Source organism: Mustela nigripes, chromosome 13 (genome assembly GCF_022355385.1).
Source record: "Mustela nigripes isolate SB6536 chromosome 13, MUSNIG.SB6536, whole genome shotgun sequence".
NCBI lineage: Eukaryota > Metazoa > Chordata > Mammalia > Carnivora > Mustelidae > Mustela > Mustela nigripes.
This window is the reverse complement of record NC_081569.1, coordinates 61,340,087-61,358,698: the sequence shown is the minus strand read 5'-3', so window position 1 is coordinate 61,358,698 and position 18,612 is coordinate 61,340,087. Positions and strand designations below refer to the sequence as shown.

Sequence of the window (18,612 nt, the reverse complement as noted above, 5' to 3'; positions counted from 1 at the left end):
ACAAGAATTTAGTAAATGATGAAAGTGAAGAAAGGCTGGGTGTTCAATAAATGATAATGGGACAGATGGCTAAGCTGAGGGGAAAAAATAAAGTTGAAGCTCTACCTCATTTCTTACACTAAAAAATTTCAAATGATAGAATATTAAATATTGAAAAGATAAATCTATTAGTATACCATGAAAAAAATGATGATTTTTAGAGGTGGGGAAGAGCAGAGGGAGAGAGAGAATCTTAAATAGACTCCACACCCACTACAGAGGCCAACTTGGAGATTGATTTCACAACACTGAGATCATGACCTGAGCCAAAATCAAGAATCAGACGCTCGGGGCGCCTGGGTGGCTCAGTGGGTTAAGCCGCTGTCTTCGGCTCAGGTCATGATCCCAGGGTCCTGGGATCGAGCCCCACATCAGGCTCTCTGCTCAGCAGGGAGCCTGCTTCCTCCTCTCTCTCTGCCTGCCTCTCTGCCTGCTTGTCATTTCTCTCTGTCAAATAAATAAATAAAATCTTTAAAAAAAAAAAAAAAAGAATCAGACGCTCAACTGACTGAGCCACCCAGGCACCCCAAATTTGCCTATATTTAAAGATATACTCACACAGAGAAAAAAAAAATTACCATAAACAGAGCCAAAACAAAAGTAAAAATGTGAAATATTTTCAACATATGAAATGGGGGATCAATTTCCTTAATACACTAAGTGCTCTTAAAAATCAGAAAAAGATGTACAATACAGTAGAAAAATAGGGAAAATATATGAACACATAATTCACAGAAGAGATACAAATGGCTAAGAAAACATGAAAATATGCTCAATTTCAATTATAAATGAAAGAAAATCAAAGCTGGTAAGATACTATTTTTACATGTCAGATGGGCAAAGATTAAAAAGTTTGGTAATACTTAGTATTGACAAGGTATACAGTAAGGTATTCTGACAAATTACTGTTAAGGGTATAAAGTGGTACAATGTTTTTGGAAGGCCTTTAGACAAAAATCTATTTGAAACTTATTGAAAATCTATTTGAAAATAGATTTCAAACATTTCAAATCTATTGAAAATTTTCAAATCTAGGGTGCCTGGGTGGCTCAGAGGGTTGGGCCTCTGCCTTCGGCTCAGGGTCCTGGGATCGAGTCCCACATCGGGCTCTCTCCTCGGCAGGGAGCCTGCTTCCTCCTCTCTCTCTCTCTCTCTGCCTGCCTCTCTGCCTGCTTGTGATCTCTGTCAAATAAATAAATAAAATCTTTAAAAAAAAAAAAAAAAAAAAAAGAAAATTTTCAAATCTATTGAAATTTAAAATGCACAAACTCGGGGGGTGCCTGGGTGGCTCAGTGGGTTAAAGGCTCTACCCTTACCTTGGGTCGTGGTCCCTGGGATCAAGTCCCACCTCCGGCTCTTCAGGGAACCTGCTTCTCCCTCTGCCTCTCTCTCCCCCTCTCTCTCTCTTTCCCTCTCACGAATAAATGAATAAAATTTTAGAAGAAAAAGTTAAAAATAAATAAAATGCACAAACTCTCTGAACATGCAACAGCACTTCCAGAAATTTGTCTTACAGTTATACTTGCAAAAATGCAAAGATGTTTATTCCAGTATTCCATATTATAGCAGAAACATGGAAATATCCCAGCCGTCCTTTACTAGAAAACTAGTAAAACTCTAATATCTTTATACACCAGAATTCTATGTAGCATTAAAACAATGAGGTAGAACCATATGTATAGCAAATAAATTAGAGCCAGGATAAACTGAGTAAAAAGCACATTGAAAAATAGTATGTACAGTGTAAACCCCTCCAGATTTTTTAAAGGATATGTAATATATGATTTTTATGTTTAGAGAATATCTGAAAGGATACCAAAGAAACTGTAGACAGTGGTTACCTCTAGAGAATGAGACTGGGGGGAGGTGAGGAAGGAGAAAGTTTTTTTCCCACTTTTTACATTACACTCTTCTGTACTATTTGCATATGATATAATTAGCTTACATTTCCTTTATAGCAAAATATTTTGATAAACCAATTCATTTGCTGAAATTTTTTATGGAGTCATCTGCTTTCCACTGAGTGCAGAACTAGAGAGAAACCAGTACCATTTCTTTCTCCACACTTTCTGAATCTTTTTTAGAACACAGTTCTTAGAAGGGGCCTTTTGTTGGTCAGCTGGACTGGCTCCCCTAGACAGAGGACCATTGACATGGTGTTGAGAGTGTGCCTACCATTATCAGTCTGCCTGTGCACACATCTACTGCGGTAGACACATAGACCTTTTGTTCAAAGGGCTGCTCTTCAATTTATATCCCTTTGTATAGATGATTTTTGAATCACTTTTTCCAGACTCTTGAAGTAAGCATCACCATCATCATACTGCTCTTTTTAAAGCAATTAATTGGCAATCCTTTTAAACCTTTTAAACCCAGGACAAATTCAAATATAAAGGGAGTGCATGTATAAAGCAACTTGTCAGCATTGCACATGCAAGCAAGAGAACTTCTGGGCAATGTCAAGGACAACTGTCTTGGGAACCCTATTTATATTTATACTTAGGCTGCCCCACATCTGCAACTGACTATGCAGCTTCAGGTATGCCTCTTCTACAGAAAACCTCCCTCACTAGCCTAGATCTCAAGGACCCAGCTCCGTAACAGAAATTTCTGTTAGTCCTTGGCTCACAGGGAAGGAGAAAAAAAATCCAAAAGACCCCTTCAACCAACTTTTGCATTTTAAAAGTGTTCTCTAGTTTCTGCTGTTCATTTTTGTATAGACATCCAGCACCAGCAGCATACTAAGTTTCAAGGACCTCAATTCTTTAGACTTTTATGAGTCTGAAAGCTACTCTTTAAAGATTCATAATCAAGTTTCTAAAGAGGGGAAAAATGTGTTAGATGAAGCCAAAAGAATGACCTTATTCCCTTAAAATCCAGCCCATGGCCATGCTTATGTAGCTGAGCAGCTGTGCTGCTGGCAGGGGGAAGGAACATACTGAAATGAAACACTCATGATAATCTCCCTTCCCCCACTCGTGCCTGAAGAGCCCCATCCAGTTATTGCACAAAAAGGCTTTTTCTTATAAACTTTTCTCCCTTCTACCTCTGTCTCCATCTTGCTTGGGAAGAAACAGCACTAGTGATGGAATGTACACAACTCTGCAAATATTCATGAGAAAATGCTTTGTCGCCTACACACTCCCTAGCTCCCTTAACACACTCATGCATTAGGGAAAAGGGATGCACAGAGAAACTGATAGGGCACTGTGATTCTCTAACTTAAGTAAACTGAAAGGCTTTCTGAAAAGAGGCAGCAAGATTCAAGAGGGCAGAGTCCTAACTTGTCTTTTATCTATTGAACTATAAATTGAATAACTGATCCAATAACCATTAATTGGTTGTTTAAAATATATGGCACTGGGGGTGCCTAGCTGGCTCAGTCAGTGGAGCCTGTGACTCTTGATCTCTGGATTGTGAGTTTGAGCCCCACGTTGGGTGTAGAGATTACTTAAAAAAAAAAAAAAAAAAATCCCGGGGCGCCTGGGTGGCTCAGTGGGTTAAGGCCTCTGCCTTCGGCTCAGGTCATGATCCCAGGGTTCTGGGATCGAGCCCCACGTCGGGCTCTCTGCTCAGCAGGGAGCCTGCTTCCTCCTCTCTCGCTCTGCCTGCCTCTCTGCCTACTTGTGATCTCTGTCTGTCAAATAAATAAATAAAATCTTTAAAAAAAAAAAAAATCTTAAAAAAACATAAAATGTGGCGCCACTGGGTGGTTCAGTGGGTCAGGCCTCTGCCTTCAGCTCAGGTCATGATCCCAGGGTCCTGGGATCGAGCCCACATCTGGCTCTCTGCTCAGCAAGAGCCTGCCCCCCCCCACCCCGCCTGCCTCTCTGCCTACTTGTGATCTCTGTCAAATAAATAAATAAAATCTTAAAAAAAAAAACAAAACATAAAATGTGCAACACTGGAAATACAGAAATAAACAGAGCTGTGTGTGGTGCGGCATTTGAAAGCTGAGACTCTGGAGTCACATGGTCAAGGGTTTAAATATTGGGTCTCTGACTTGGCTGTTTGACCTTAAAGCAAGCTACTCACACTGCCTGAGCCTGCTCCCATCCTGAAGATGGAGATAATAATGGTGACTGTAAAATGTGCCATAACCCTAACAGCATCTCCCCCTCTGTAAACTCTCAAATTTCTTCTCGTCTTAGTTTCATCTTCGTGCTCACCCTCCTCTTACCCCTCTAAGGTCACTCCCTCAGTTGCAGTAACTCTTCCACCTTCTCTACTCTTTCCCCAAAGCCTTCATTCACACTCTAAGCTCAGAACACAAAAAAGAAATGAGGGTCTCAGTCTGTTTCTCTACTTCACTCTGCTTACTGAGGAAGTAATAGATCATTTGTCTTCATCTTATAATGGGTTGGGGTCCCCAGAGAGAAACACTCCTTCTTTGGCAGCAATATCTAATCACAGCCTGGTCACATATTAGGATTCAAATATTCTGCACAACCTACTCTTCATGTCCTAATTACATATAGTCATCTGCAATTTCCTCCATTTTATCCCAATGGAACTAAAGTCTAACCGGTTCTAATGCTCCAAAAACTGTTAAAATCATCATGTTCTGCACTTGAGCATTATTATCACCTGTCTTCTTGTCTCTGAACCAACACTTCTTTTTAAAAGATTTTATTTATTTATTTGAGAGAGAAAGAGCACGAGCAGGAGGGAAGGCAGAGGGAGAAGCAGACTCCCTCTTGAGCAGGGAGCCTGAAGCAGGACTCAATCCCAGGATCCTGAAATCATGACCTGAGCAGAAGGCAGATGCTAAACTGACTGACCCACCCAGGCACCCCTGAACCAACATTTCTTTATTAAATAATCACATGCAGATGCACACAATGTACACTATTCCGATAGTGGCTTTCTTCGTGGTTCCTGTAGTCAGCCCTTCAATCATTTTCAGTGTTATGTGGGGTTATTTTCTGAAGACTCTTGGAGTTTCCTAACATTCTCGAACTAAAGTCTAGAACTGAAGAGAATATTTACCAAAGAATGTGTTAACACACACACACACACCCCACCCCTCTTCAGGGCTCTTTGAGAGTAGACAATGGATATACTGTGTGTTCGGTGTTCAGTGCATGGTAGAGACTAAATAAATATTATAAAAACAAAAGCACAACCACACTGCTGCTATAATTTCAGTTTTGGATTCAGTGGTTATGAGAAGGAAATCTCTTGTACACTCACCTGACTTTTTATCCGGAAAAAATACAAGTATTTTAGGTGTTGTGTTTCAGCCAAATAACTGGCCATTTAAAAATAAAGATTCCCAGGAGAATAGAAGCAATTGCTTTCCACACAGGGCTGGGTAGCTTTTTGTTCTGGACGTGCTTTCTGTTGACTCAGTCTGCACTTGTTTTGACAACCAATTACAGCCCTTCTTAGGTAAAGCTGAGCTAATGCTCTTCATGGAAAGTTTAACAAACACAAAATTACCCAAACACAATAAATACACTTAAGCAGAGAACTCCAGCTCCAAGAGATATTCCTGATCAGGAGGAAAGGAGGGAAGTTACTTTTCCAAGTGGAGCATGATGATCCAGAAGAGATCACAACCAGATTCAAGAAGAGATTTTCAAATCTAGTTCAGCTCTTAGGAGCATGGGCCTCGTTTCTCTCATACTGTGATAGGGTAATCACAACATGGAACCAAGCCACAGTATTCTGGATCTCCCTTATCAATTCTGGTTGCCAAATCCTAGGCTGGGAACTTAATTATTTCAATTCCTCCTCACAGAAACTCAAGCTCAAGAAATGAGGACTCAGAGAATCTAAGTAACTTGTGTTAAGTAAGTCAGCTAATAAGTGGCTATGCCTGAATTGAAACCCATGCCTAACCTCAGAGGAGAAGTAGATTAACATTAATACAGATTATAACCAGATAAAATATAGGCCAATTTTGGCTTATATATACCAAGAAAAGGCTTGAGTGCAAGTCTAAACATTAACAAAGACTAAAAACACAATTAAGATGAAGAACAAGCTGCCTTAAGAATGGGAAGCTAACAACACGAGGGTCATAGGGTAATGGACAAGTGATAGGATACCCGGTACCAGCCCCTGTTCACTAAATTCTTTTCTGTCTTTCCTCTTCATCCTCTCTCCTCTTTCCTAATTTACCATCTCTTCCTTTTCCTATATCCCTTTTTTTTTTCCTTTTTACACTGTAATGAAGCAAAGCATATGAACTTCACATTCAGATAACCTGTGTTCAAATCTAAAACTCATTTCTTATTGTGTGACTTTGGGAAGATCACATAGCTTCTCTAAGTCTAAATTTTCTTGACTATAAAAGGGTAAAATCTCCTACCTTTTAGGCTATTGAAGGGATTTAATCAGACAGTATGTACGAAGAGATGACCTGGTCTCCTAGTAGACTGAGATTTCTTTTAACTTTGAGGGTCTGTGAGGCTTGCTGGCATACAATTTAGAATTGGACAGTCTTGGATTTGAATCCCTGCTCCACCACTTACTGGCTAAGTGATCTGGAAGTCTTGCAACCTTTATGTACCTCAGTTTCCTTATCTATAAAATGAAATAAATAGTAAGGACTTAAAGGTTTGGGAGATGATCAAATGAAACAATAAATATTTAGAATCTATATATATTTAACCATATATTAACAAAGAAACCTGCCTCTCAGTAGAACTAAGAGTAGCTGACTTGTTCTCCAGAGGCCCATGTTTGTGGATGCCTAATTTATGAATCGAGTGTGTCACCACTAAGGACTGGGAAATGTTAAAGCACTAAGAAATGCTAATCTTGAACCTATCTTCTGAGGCTGTAAAATAAATATAAAAAGAAGGAGGTAGAATGGTACAGTGCAATGAAAAGACCACCACAGGGAGCATGGGTCCAGGCTCGCTTGGGCATTAACTGCCTGTATAATGCCATATAAGTCAAACAGCTTATATATCTGGTACCTGGAACCTGAGGGTGATGGAAAAATTTTTTTATGTTCTTGATTCAGATTGCCACTGCCATTTAGTGGGAAGAGGCCAGAGATGCTGGTAAATACACTACAGTGCACAGGACAGATGTCCACAGCAAAGAATTACCTGGTCAAAATATGAATAACAGTATCAAAATATCAATAGGCCCTGGCCTAGATGTGACTCTAAGTTCCCTTCGAGCTCTAACATTCTAAGAGACTCTGAGGCAGAACCAACACCAAACAAATGACATTCCTGCTAATATCTATCAAGCAACAATGGCTTATGACATTGCTCAAAATCCCCCTACAGCCAGTGGAGGAAAACTTTCCCTCCAATATGTGAATATTCTGAAATCATATTTTTGAGAGTGAGGACAGTCTTTCCCCACAACGGAAGAAACCCAGAGGTTTCTTGGATGGCTGGGTGGCTCAGTCAGCTAAGCAGCTGCCTTAGCCTCAGGCCATGATCCCAGGGTCTTGGGATTGAGTCCTGCATTGGGCTCCCTGCTCAGCGGGGGCCTGCTTCTCCTTCCACCTGCTGTTCTTGATTGTGCGCGCTCTCTCTCTAACAAATAATTTAAAAAATCTTCTAAAAAATTTTTGATTAAAAAAGGAAGAAACCCAGTGATGAAGGGGGCACAATCCTCCAGGGACTTTGTCCCTTGTTCTTTGCAGTTAGAATCCATGCTTCTAAAGCCATAAGTTCCTCTGGCCAAGAAGCTGATTTAAGTAGCTCTGAATCAAGGTCAGAATAAGATAATACACACAATAGCATATGTGAATCTCAAATACATCATGCTTACTGAAATAAGCCAGATTCAAAAGGCTACATGCTATTTTATTACGTTTACATGATATCTGCGATTAGACAAAACTGTAGGGACAGAAAACAGATTAGCAGTCGCCAGGTGCTGGAAGTAAGGATAACAATTTGACTGCAAAGGGACATGAAAGAATTTGGGGAATGATGCACTGTTTTATATACTGATTATAGCTACAAAACTGTCAAAATTCATGAAACTGTACACTAAAAATGTGAATTCTACTATATCTAAATTATACTTCAATAAAACTGCCCCCAGGGCCCCTGGTTGGCTCAGTTGTTAAAGTGTCTGCTTTTTTTTTTTTTTTCACGATTTTATTTATTTATTAGACAGACAGAGATCACAAGCAGGCAGAGAAGCAGGCAGAGAGAGAGGAGGAAGCAGGCTCCCTGCTGAACAGAGAGCCCGATGCGGGGCTCAATCCCAGGACCCTGGGATCACGACCTGAGCCTAAGGCAGAGGCTTTAACCCACTGAGCCACCCAGGTGCCCAAAGTGTCTGCTTTTGACTTGGGTTGTGATCCCAGGGTCCCACATCAGGCTCTCAGTTCAGTGGGGAGCCTGCTTCTCCCTCCCCCTCTGTCTGTACTCTGCCTGCTTATGCTCTCTGTTAAATGAATAAATAAAATTTTTTTAAAAACTGACCCCTCTTACCCACACCCCCCAAATATGACCACAAATACTACAGAGAAGATTGTTAGGAGAGGTTGAACTGGATGACATAAAAATTCTTTCCACCCCACGTCCTGTGGTTTTATTACAGTCTGCCTCTCCGTTCCTGGTGACCTCAGGTTTAAGTCTGGGCTCCAATTTCGGTGTTAAAGCAATGACTCCTGCCATCATTCAGGGATCTCTGGCCCTACTTAAGCTTGTGACAGAGGCTCCTTTCCTGCTGTCTCCTATCTTAAACCCCCTTGTGACTGATGAAGGCCTTAGACAATTAATAAACAAGTGAGAATAAACCTCAGGGGACAGTGGTTTTATCTCTCTGCACAGGCTTCCTGTTTAAATCCCATTTGATCTTTCCACTAAACTCCAAATCAGGCAACAACATAAGAATCATATTTATGGGGACGCCTGGGTGGCTCAGTTGGTTAAGCAGCTGCCTTCGGCTCAGGTCATGATCCCAGCGTCCTGGGATCGAGTCCCATATCGGGCTCCTTGCTCCGCAGGGAGCCTGCTTCTCCGTCTGACTCTGCCTTCCACTCTGTCTGCCTGTGCTCGCTCTCGCTCGCTCTCTCTGACAAATAAATAAAATCTTAAAAAAAAAAAAAAAAAAAAGAATCATATTTATGAACTCCCCTCCACTATGGACTTTTGGTCTTTCCACTACATTATTTTTTATACACTTAAGCTATATAAATGTAAAATGTGAGCCTCACATCAAAATTATACCAAGTTTTTTGAGATATATATAGATATGTAGTTTTGTTTACAAACATTATTGACCCAGATTATTGATCTATCAAATGTTACACAAAAGAGTTTTAACTTTTCTTGTATCCAGAATAGCCCTAGTGTGCCTATGTAGCTCATAGTTGGTTAAGTGGTGGAATTTTTTAAAAAATGTATTTATTTATTTTCTGGAGAGAGAGAGTACACAAGTGGGGGAGCAGCAGGCTCCCTATGGGACTCAATCCCAGGACCCTGGGATCATGACCTAAGCAGAAGGCAGATGCTTAACCAACTGAGCCACCCAGGCATCCCAAACGGTAGACTCATGATTTCAGCTCAGGTCTTCATCTCAGGGCCCTGTGACTGAGCCCCACATCAGACTCCCCACTCAGCAGGGTGTCTGCTCCAGGATTCTCTCTCTGCCCCTCCCACCATGCATGCACATACCTGCTCTCTCTCCCTCCCTCTCCCTAAAATAAATAAATAAATCTTAAAAAAGAAAAAGAGACTAGCCCTAGGTATGCTGTGGCCAGGGAGGACTGAAATAGCCATCAGACTGCTCACACTTTCTATGAATAAAGACTGCTATCTTCTATGACACATATAACAACTATGCTGGGAAGGCCTTGTCTTGTCCTCTCAATCCTCAGCACATCAACAGAGTTCACCTCTATTGCCAGACTAGCCAACTAAGCCTTTTATGCTCAGCCTAGGACCATAAGCACAAGCCTAAGGCTCAAAGATACTAGCCTCTAGGATTCCTGGGCCCTTTTGCTGTATATAACACAGGCCAACTTTGAGGTGAACCCATTTACCTGTCATTGGAGAAGATCACTAACTGAACTAACTTGTACCCTCCTGAATCATGCTGAGGCCCAAGACTAAATGGACACTAGCCAACTTCTATGCCCAGAGAAGCACTCTTTTCTCACCCCCTTTGTTCTTTCTGCAATTGATGGCCTCTCACTATTATTTATCAGATCAAAACATAATTAATTTTTTTAAAGATTTTATTTATTTATTTGACAGAAAGAGATCACAAGTAGGCAGAGTGGCAGGCAGAGAGAGAGGGGGAAGCAGGCTCCCTGCTGAGCAGCGAGCCTGATGCATGGGGGGCCGGATCCCAGGATCATGAGATCATGATCTGAGCTGAAGGCAGAGGCTTTAACCCACTGAGCCGCCCAGGTACCCCAAAACATCATTAATTTCTGACCAAACTATTAAAATAAGAAATTGCCAGGCCCCAATTCCACGTCAATTTCCGAATAATTATCCAGTTATAGGGCACTAAGGAGAATGAAGGAAAATGACATTACCACATCCTGAGATGCATACTGAGGATCCTCTGGGTTGACCGACCAGTAACAGTAATCAAAGCCAAATGCCACAACCTTCTCCCGGGAGTCTCCAAAGCCATCTGGTCGATTGTCCACCTAAAATCAAACATAGAATACAGTCCTCTCTATCATAATGTCAGAATCTAGACAGTGCCACTTGATTCCTCCCTGCTATACCTAGGGAGACCCTGAACGGTCTTGAGAATCTTTATGTTATCTACCTGAAAAAGAAAAAAAGTAAACTCTGTCCTTGCATCATCAAATAAAAGCTTCAGAGAATTAAATTTGTCTCTCATATTGTCACCTATCTGCCTACATATGAACCAAGCATAGAACAGCTTAGGAGGGAAAGCCTTTCCCTCTCTGAGCATCTTCTTAACACTATCATTTCTTTCTCCAAGTATTTCTGTAAAGGATACCAGTTGTACATGAGTCGTTCTGACCCAGCAATCTAGGGCTTTCAAAGAGGTCCCTGGGTATTCACCCCCAGTGCATTAGAAAGCACACTGGATAGAAGAACGAGGACCAACCCAACTGCCCAGGGTAGATGAGGATAGATTCAGAGCTTGGAACCACACTGACATCCAGGTAGTGGGGAGAATGGTATTACTGCCACAAATGTTTTATCTTATTCTTTAATATTTAGACTCTAGACAGGGATAGACAAACCCTAGCACTAGCTGCCATAAACTACAGTAGAAAGAGGCTGTCAACTATCATATGATCTCCCTGATATGAGGAAGTGGAAATGCAATGTGGGGAGTTTGAGGGGTAGGAAAAGAATAAATGAAACAAGATGGGATGGGGAGGGAGACAAACAGTAAGAGACTCTTAATCTCACAAAACAAACCGAGGGTTGCAGGGGGGTGGGGTGGATAAGAAGAGGGTGGTGGGGTTAGGACATTGGGGAGGGTATGTGCTACGGTGAGTAAACAGACCTGTACCCCTGGGGCTAATAATACATTATATGTTTATAAAAAAATAAGAGGCTGTCAGAATGACTAAGAAATTCTTAGGGGATAACTGAACTCAAGGAAGTAAGCAGCTAAGTAGGTGTGCAGGTGACAGATTAGAGTTCGATCTTGGCCAGGATTTATTCTTAAAAAAAAAACTCTCAACTCTCAGAACAAAGCCCTTGAAGTATGTAAGCAACAGAGATATAAATAGGAGACAGCAGAGAATAAAAGGTCTTTTGTCCCTGGGGAGCACCTATTGAAAGTTTGGAAGGTCCCATTCTCTTTTAGCAGAGAGCTGCTGACAAAAGGAAATATCACATCACAGGGGTGGGCATGGCTTGTAGACCTGGGGTCCAGATAACCCTTGCTCCTACAAGTCAGCTTCCTTAGCTCCGGGAATGCTGAGTACCACCTGCAAGCTGTCTACAGCAGCAGGTACGAGGTCAGTTTCCCTGTCTCATTCCATCCCCCAAAGCCCATACAGAAAGAACCCCTTCCACTTCTGCTGCTCTGGTAAATGGAGGAACGGATGGAGGAAATTAGCCCTGGGGGGTGATGGGTGGAGGAGGAAGTTCCCAGTGTTTGTCCACTTGTGACTCAAAGGTTAGTCAGATCTGTGAAAGAAGATCTACAGCACGATTCAGGACGGCAACTGACTCCCTTCGGGGAGCTAATGCATACTAAAATCTAGTAATGCTTCTGGATTAAGTGGTATCAAATGAGAGGCTTGGGACAAAGTCTAACTGGTGGTCTGGTGAGTTAAATATACCCATGGAAGTGACTTACACTAGCCATGCCGCTCATAAGCAGTAAGCGACCAGTTTCCAAACAGCTGCACCCTGTTTGACAGAACTTGGCCTGTAGTGGCCACAGTCCCTATACTTCTTTCCTGCTTTATTTTTATACTTGCTTTGTATAAAACTCTCCCTTCTCCCAAACCCCCACCTTAAACCCATTCACACACACACATCTTCTTCATCCCAGAAGCCCCTGTAATAATACAAACTCCTCAATGGAAAGAGAAAGGAAGACAATTTCAGGCTTACCTTTAAATTTCTGATTTTTGCCACTTTGCCATCAACTTCCACAATAATTCTTCCTCCTTCTTTGGTCTCCCTAGAAACAAGACCCAAGCCCATTTAAGAAGAAACATTTCTTAAAAAAAAAAAAAAAGAGAGAAAAGGGAAGCTGAGATCAGTGCTACTGGGAGAAAATGTTTCCCTACTGCTATCTCAGTAAGTAGCTGTCCCTAGCTGACATGCTTCTCTGGATCATTTGAATTTGGCCCTAAAACAGCTACAAATGACCACTACTGAGCATCCTTCATGTGCTAGGCATTTTATTAGTACAGTACATATTATACTTCATCTTATGCAATCTTCCCACTAACACACTCTCCTGACATGGTTTCCTACCATATCTTCATTTTTTCAGATGGAAGACTGAACCTGAGAGAAATTATATGACTTGTCCAAGGTCACACATCAAGCAGTGGCAGAACTGAGATTTAAACCCAGATCTGTCTGACCACAAAGCCTGGGCTCTTAATCATATCCTTAGAAATCAGGCTTGAAATTCTGGAGAGTATCTTTTGCTCAATGCACAAGGCATCCCCCTCACTTGCTCTGGGATTTTGAGCATGGAGAGTAATGAAAAAGGTTTTGGAGTCCTCTCTGTTGACATACTGAGAACATTTTTCCCAAATCCTTCCATCTTCCTAAATTGGAATGAGAGCCAAGATTCTCAAGAATTTTCCTATGCTGCAGTTATGCAGTAACACTGTTAACAACTAACCAACCCCTAAATTTACTTTAAGGGGCTTAATCCAAGTGACCCATAAAAAAAAAAAATGAGAAAAGGGAAGCTGAGATCAGTGCTACTGGGAGAAAATGAGCAGAATTACTCCATTCTATAGATGAAATCTTTTCTCATACATAAAAAACTTTAGCTAAGATGCTCAAGCCAGGATGTTGAGACAAGAATTAAGTCAACAGCATTTCCTCCACTACAGTGAAAGTAATCAATTAAATTATTCCTAGCCTGGGAACTTAAAGTTAAGAAAATATGTTCTGTCTCATTTTTATCCTTCCTCATGGTTCCCAGAATGTAATCTTGAGAATCTGGGGAAGGGAAGACACCACTAAGTGAGTCTGGGATAAAGCCCAGGATAGGAAATTTCCCTCTCCCATGTAATAACATTTGTTACTTAAACTTCCTCAAGGCCCTAATGCTCTTTATTTCACATTTCATGCTACATAGTATTTAAGGCAGCAGAAATATTCTTAGGCCTTCAGGATCATAAACCACACCCCCACCCCCACACAAACCTCCACAATTCTAAGGAAAATCTTTCATTTTTGCTGTTATCATTTTACAAGGTAACATTTTTTTCCTTTCTCCATTGTAAGGTAGACTTTCTTAACCCTCCTCCCCTTATAAAAGTAATACACAGATTGTTGTAAATTTGGACAATAAATAAGAAAAAATGATGCTGGGGCACCTGGGTGGTTCAGTTGGTTAAAGCCTCTGCCTTCAGCTCAGGTCATGATCCCAGGGTCCTGGGATCCAGCTCCACATTGGGCTCTCTGCTCAGCAGGGAGCCGGCTTCCCTTCCTCTCTCTCTGCCTGCCTCTCTGCCTACTTGTGATCTCTGTCTGTCAAATAAATAAATAAAATCTTGGGGCACCTGGGTGGCTCAGTGGGTTGAGCCGCTGCCTTCGGCTCGGGTCATGATCTCGGGGTCCCGGGATCGAGTCCCGCATCGGGCTCTCTGCTCAGCGGAGAGCCTGCTTCCTCCTCTCTCTCTCTCTCTCTGCCTGCCTCTCTGCCTACTTGTGATTTCTCTCTGTCAAATAAATAAATAAAATCTTTAAAAAAAAATAAAAATAAAAATAAAAAAAATAAAATCTTAAAAAAAAAATGATGCAATAATTTTTCCAAATCTATCATCAAATATTTTTTTAAAGTATGCCCAAGGATACTTGAGGATTCATCTAAGGTTCTTTCACATAAAGCAGCCTAGAAAGAAGTGTCCTGAATTTGACTTTTTTTTTTTAAAGATTTTATTTATTTGACAGAGATACAGTGAGAGAGGGAACACAAGCAGAGGGAGAGGGAGAGAAAGAAGCAAGCTTCCCTCCGAGCAGGGAGCCCAGTGTGAGGCCCAACGCAGGGCTCGATCCCAGGACCCTGGGATCATGACCTGAGCCGAAGACAGACGCTTGATGACTGAGCCACCCAAGGTACCCCCTGAATTTTACTTCTTGGGAGAAAGATACAAACTATAAGGGTAAGATGTTTCTCCTTCCTGGCCTGGACCACTGCCATTGGTAACCTAGTGATTCCAAGCTATTCTAAAACAAAGTGAGGGAGAATTAAAATTGAGCAGAACAGAAAGAAAGGGCACCAACCTCAACTGTGGAGCTGGCCACAGAGAGTTCAATGAAAGTCTGTGGAGATGGAGCCTTACACATGGCAGAGTGGCACTACTACTACTTGCCCCTGGGTCCTAAATTCTACGAACAGGCATTCATTCCTTAAGATGAATTTCCCTTTGCACAGAGATAAATCCTCAGTTATACACTTACTCCTAGAACAATGTTTCTCAAAGCATGGTCCACAGGCTACCTTTATCAGAATTACATGAGATGGTGGGGTTTATTAATTCAAATTCCTGTTAACAGGTTGCATTATGGGGGGGGCGGTGTAAAAAACCAAGTTGCATTATAACAAACTCTCTAGGTGGATTGTACACATACTATAATTTGAGAATCACTGTTCTAGAAGGGAAAAATAAGACATGACCACTAGAAAGCTAAGTATAAGCAGTAATAAAAATAGTTAAAAATTGTACAGTTAACATTTTATTGTACACTTAAAATGAGCCAAGTCCTAAGTATTTTTAATGTATTATTTCTTTTAATCTTCATAAAAAACCACTGAAGTAGCTATCCTATATTTAGCTATCCTATATTTGATTCAAAACACACACACACATAAAAAAAAAAAATTAAAAAAAAAAAGAAAATAATAAAAAAAAAAACAAAAAAAACAAAACACACACACACACACACAGACAACACATACACACTCCACATAAAGAGAATATAGAATTTGAACAGTAAATTTTGACAGGGCAGTGGGGAGTGTTCCAAAGTCTACAATACTGGAAGAAGAGAACATGTTCTGTTAATGATTAATGATTTTGGATAGACAAGGGACAGCATCATATAATGAGCTACCGACTTTCTAATCATGGGAAACTATGAGGAGTAGGAAGGGAATCAAAACCATGCCCCACATTATCATTTTACTGATGGTCAATTCTAGTTCTTCTAGGCAAATAGGCATTTGATCAAGCAGTACAACTTTTCTGTAATCTCAGGAAGGAGCAGCTTGGTCTACTGAATAGAAACTTGGCTTTACTGAATTTAACCCTTAAACAACATCATTTTCCTCATCTGGAAAAACAAAAAATGTAAGTTTATACCAGATGATCTCTAAGATTTCTTCCCAAGCACAACATCAGATCCAATGATTAACTGAATCTGTGCCAATAACTTACTTGAAGGTTGAACAAACCATGTAATTAGCAGAGTGCCTACATTTGGATAAGCTTCAGCAAAGATGGTGGAAGTTAATAAACCCTGGAGTACAGCTGCATCTCTGCAGGATTCTCTGAGGAGAGAGGAGTGGTCTCTACTTCTTAACTGGGGGAGGGAGGATGTTGGTGGTCACACTGTGTTTATCCATATTTGGTCCTGAATCTTCAGCCTGGTAATAACCTACTCACACCTGGGTATCTGCAGTATTGGCATCCTACCTCTTGATGCTTAAGTCTCTTAACCTGACTGAAAGTAAATAAGCTTTTGTGCCCTTCTTTTCCACTCACTTTTGTTTGATGAGATAAATTACTCTCTACTGTGACTCCAAGTAACTCAGTTTCAACAGTATTTTCTTAACCTAATCCACACTATTATAAATTCCTAGCTCTCAAAGAATTGGGAAGTTACTGTCAGGAGAGGCCAAGGTAATTATCCTGAGAACCCCAAAAGAACAGGTCTGCAAAAAGAAGACCTGCTTAGTGGCTACCTCCAAGGTAGCATACTCCTATGAAAACTTTTCAACCCCAAGTAACCACATCCAGTAATGTAGAAGCCAGATGTCATAAGCCACTTGTCAATCTAAACACAGTAGTTCGGGCATGTGCTGCTTTCCTTCTTCCTCCATGTATCTCTTTCATCTTTTTTCTACTTTCTTTTCTGTTCTTCTGTTTCTTTCCTCATCCCACTGTTCTCCTCATTACTGTCAGTTGCATAACTTTTCAAAGTGAATCACCACCATATCAGGGACAAATATAATCCCTACTAGTACCAAATTTTGTTATGGAAGACAATGCATTTTTTGATCCTTCTGTCCAATTTTCCAGCCACCTTATGTCCTGGAAATTTTTAAACCTCCCAAATAATTCCACGGTATGTCTTCTGATCCCAGGCTACACTCTGCCAGCTTTGTGTCCTCTCACCTCCCCCTATACACCTTCTCACCAAACCACCAAAACTTTTCTAACAGCTGAAGTCCTTTATTTTCAGTGTCTTTTCTACAGAGTGCTCTCTACACCTTCTTCACCTGTCAGCAAACTCTAATAGCTCTTTAAAAAGCTGTTCTGGATGGGCGCCTGGGTGGCTCAGTGTGTTGAGCCACTGCCTTCAACGCGGGTCATGATCTCAAGGTCCTGGGATTGAGTCAGGCGGCGGACTCTCTGCTCAGCGGGGAGCCTGTTTCCCTCTCTCTCTCTCTCTCTTTTCTCTCTGCCTGCCTCTCCATCTACTTGTGATCTCTCTCGGTCAAATAAATAAATAAAATTAAAAAAAAAAAAAGCTGTTCTGGAGCACCTGCCTGGCTCAGTTGTAGAGCATTCCACTCTTGAACTTGGGTGGTGAGTTCAAGCCCCACACTGGATATACAGACATCAGCTCTTCCCTGACTTTCCAAACATGAGTGGAAAATCAGTGAAAGGGTAAGAAATTATGTAGCTGGACACTGGATGCCTCAAGACCTGAAAGGTGCTGCATGGGATTCACCCATAAGGAAATGCGCACTGGCCACGCTGAGGAAACTTCCTTCTATTTCACAGTATTGCTGTCGAGCGTAGGATGAAACCACGATCTCCCCGGGCCTCAATTACCCCCTCACACCTTACAACCTGGCTCTCTCCACATCTCTGCAGAGAAACCCGTGCGCGCCCAGGAACGCCCGGAATTCTGCCTCAGTCTCCACAGGTACTCTAGAGCCACCGAGGAAAGGAGACTGATCACCCTCTCCCCGCGTACTCAGGGAACTCACTGAGAAAGGCCCAACTCGTGCATCCAGACTTGAGCCTCTGTACCCCAAAACTCCTGCTCCCAGGACTCCAGGAACACGGACACGGCGCACCCCACCCCTGACGCAATCCAGGAACCGCTATACCCCAGGACACGACCTGAAAGCTCCAACAGAGGCTTTGTGCCGATAGTCCTTTAAGGTTTCCGGACCCTGGCCCCGTGGGCCACTTTGTGTCTGACTTCCCCGCGCCAGAATCACTTGAGCGAGAGGCGGAGACCTCACCCTCCTCTCAGCTCATTTGACGCCTCAGGCTCCCTCTCCCTCCCCAACTCACCTCTTGCTGAGGGGCCGGATCCTCACGGCCACCCGCACATTCGCCATCCCTCGGCCACCACCCAAGCAACAAGTCCGCCCAGTGGCAGCACCCCCGGTCCCAAGCCCAAGCCCAACCCCAACCCTACCCCGCCCGCCCCACGCGCCTCACAGGACGGCCCCGCCCATGCGCGCGCCTAGGGCCAGCGTGGGTGGTGCCTGCCGTGTCTCAGCCAATCCTGAGCCCGATGGGCGGGAAGTCGCGCGGCCCGGCCCCGCCAGCCGGGCCCGCCTCTCTCCGCCCCGCCCCGCCCCGCCCCGCCCCGCCCCGCCCTGCCCACGCACCTCCCGGTCGGCCCCGCCCATGAGCTCCCCTGTTCCATGGGGGCGGTGCCCAAGGTCCCTCAGCCAATCCTGAGCCCTATGGCCGAGAGGGCGCCAGTCCCGGCTGGGTGCGGCCGAGTCCCACCTACCAAGAGCTAGCTT

General features: G+C 42.6%; 1 protein-coding gene across 1 annotated transcript in view; it reads right to left on the bottom strand.

Moving 5' to 3' along the window:
* STARD9 (StAR related lipid transfer domain containing 9) overlaps positions 1-18,239 on the bottom strand; it is a 125,433-nt gene extending 107,194 nt beyond the window's left edge. Inside the window, exons 1-3 of the mRNA XM_059372630.1 lie at positions 18,149-18,239; positions 12,537-12,606; positions 10,514-10,630 (exon numbers count right to left, since the gene is read on the bottom strand). Of these exons, the coding sequence (XP_059228613.1) occupies positions 10,514-10,630; positions 12,537-12,606; positions 18,149-18,195 (234 nt within the window). The 5' untranslated portion in view covers positions 18,196-18,239. The remainder of the gene's footprint in view (positions 1-10,513; positions 10,631-12,536; positions 12,607-18,148) is intronic.
* Positions 18,240-18,612: the final 373 nt, after the last annotated feature.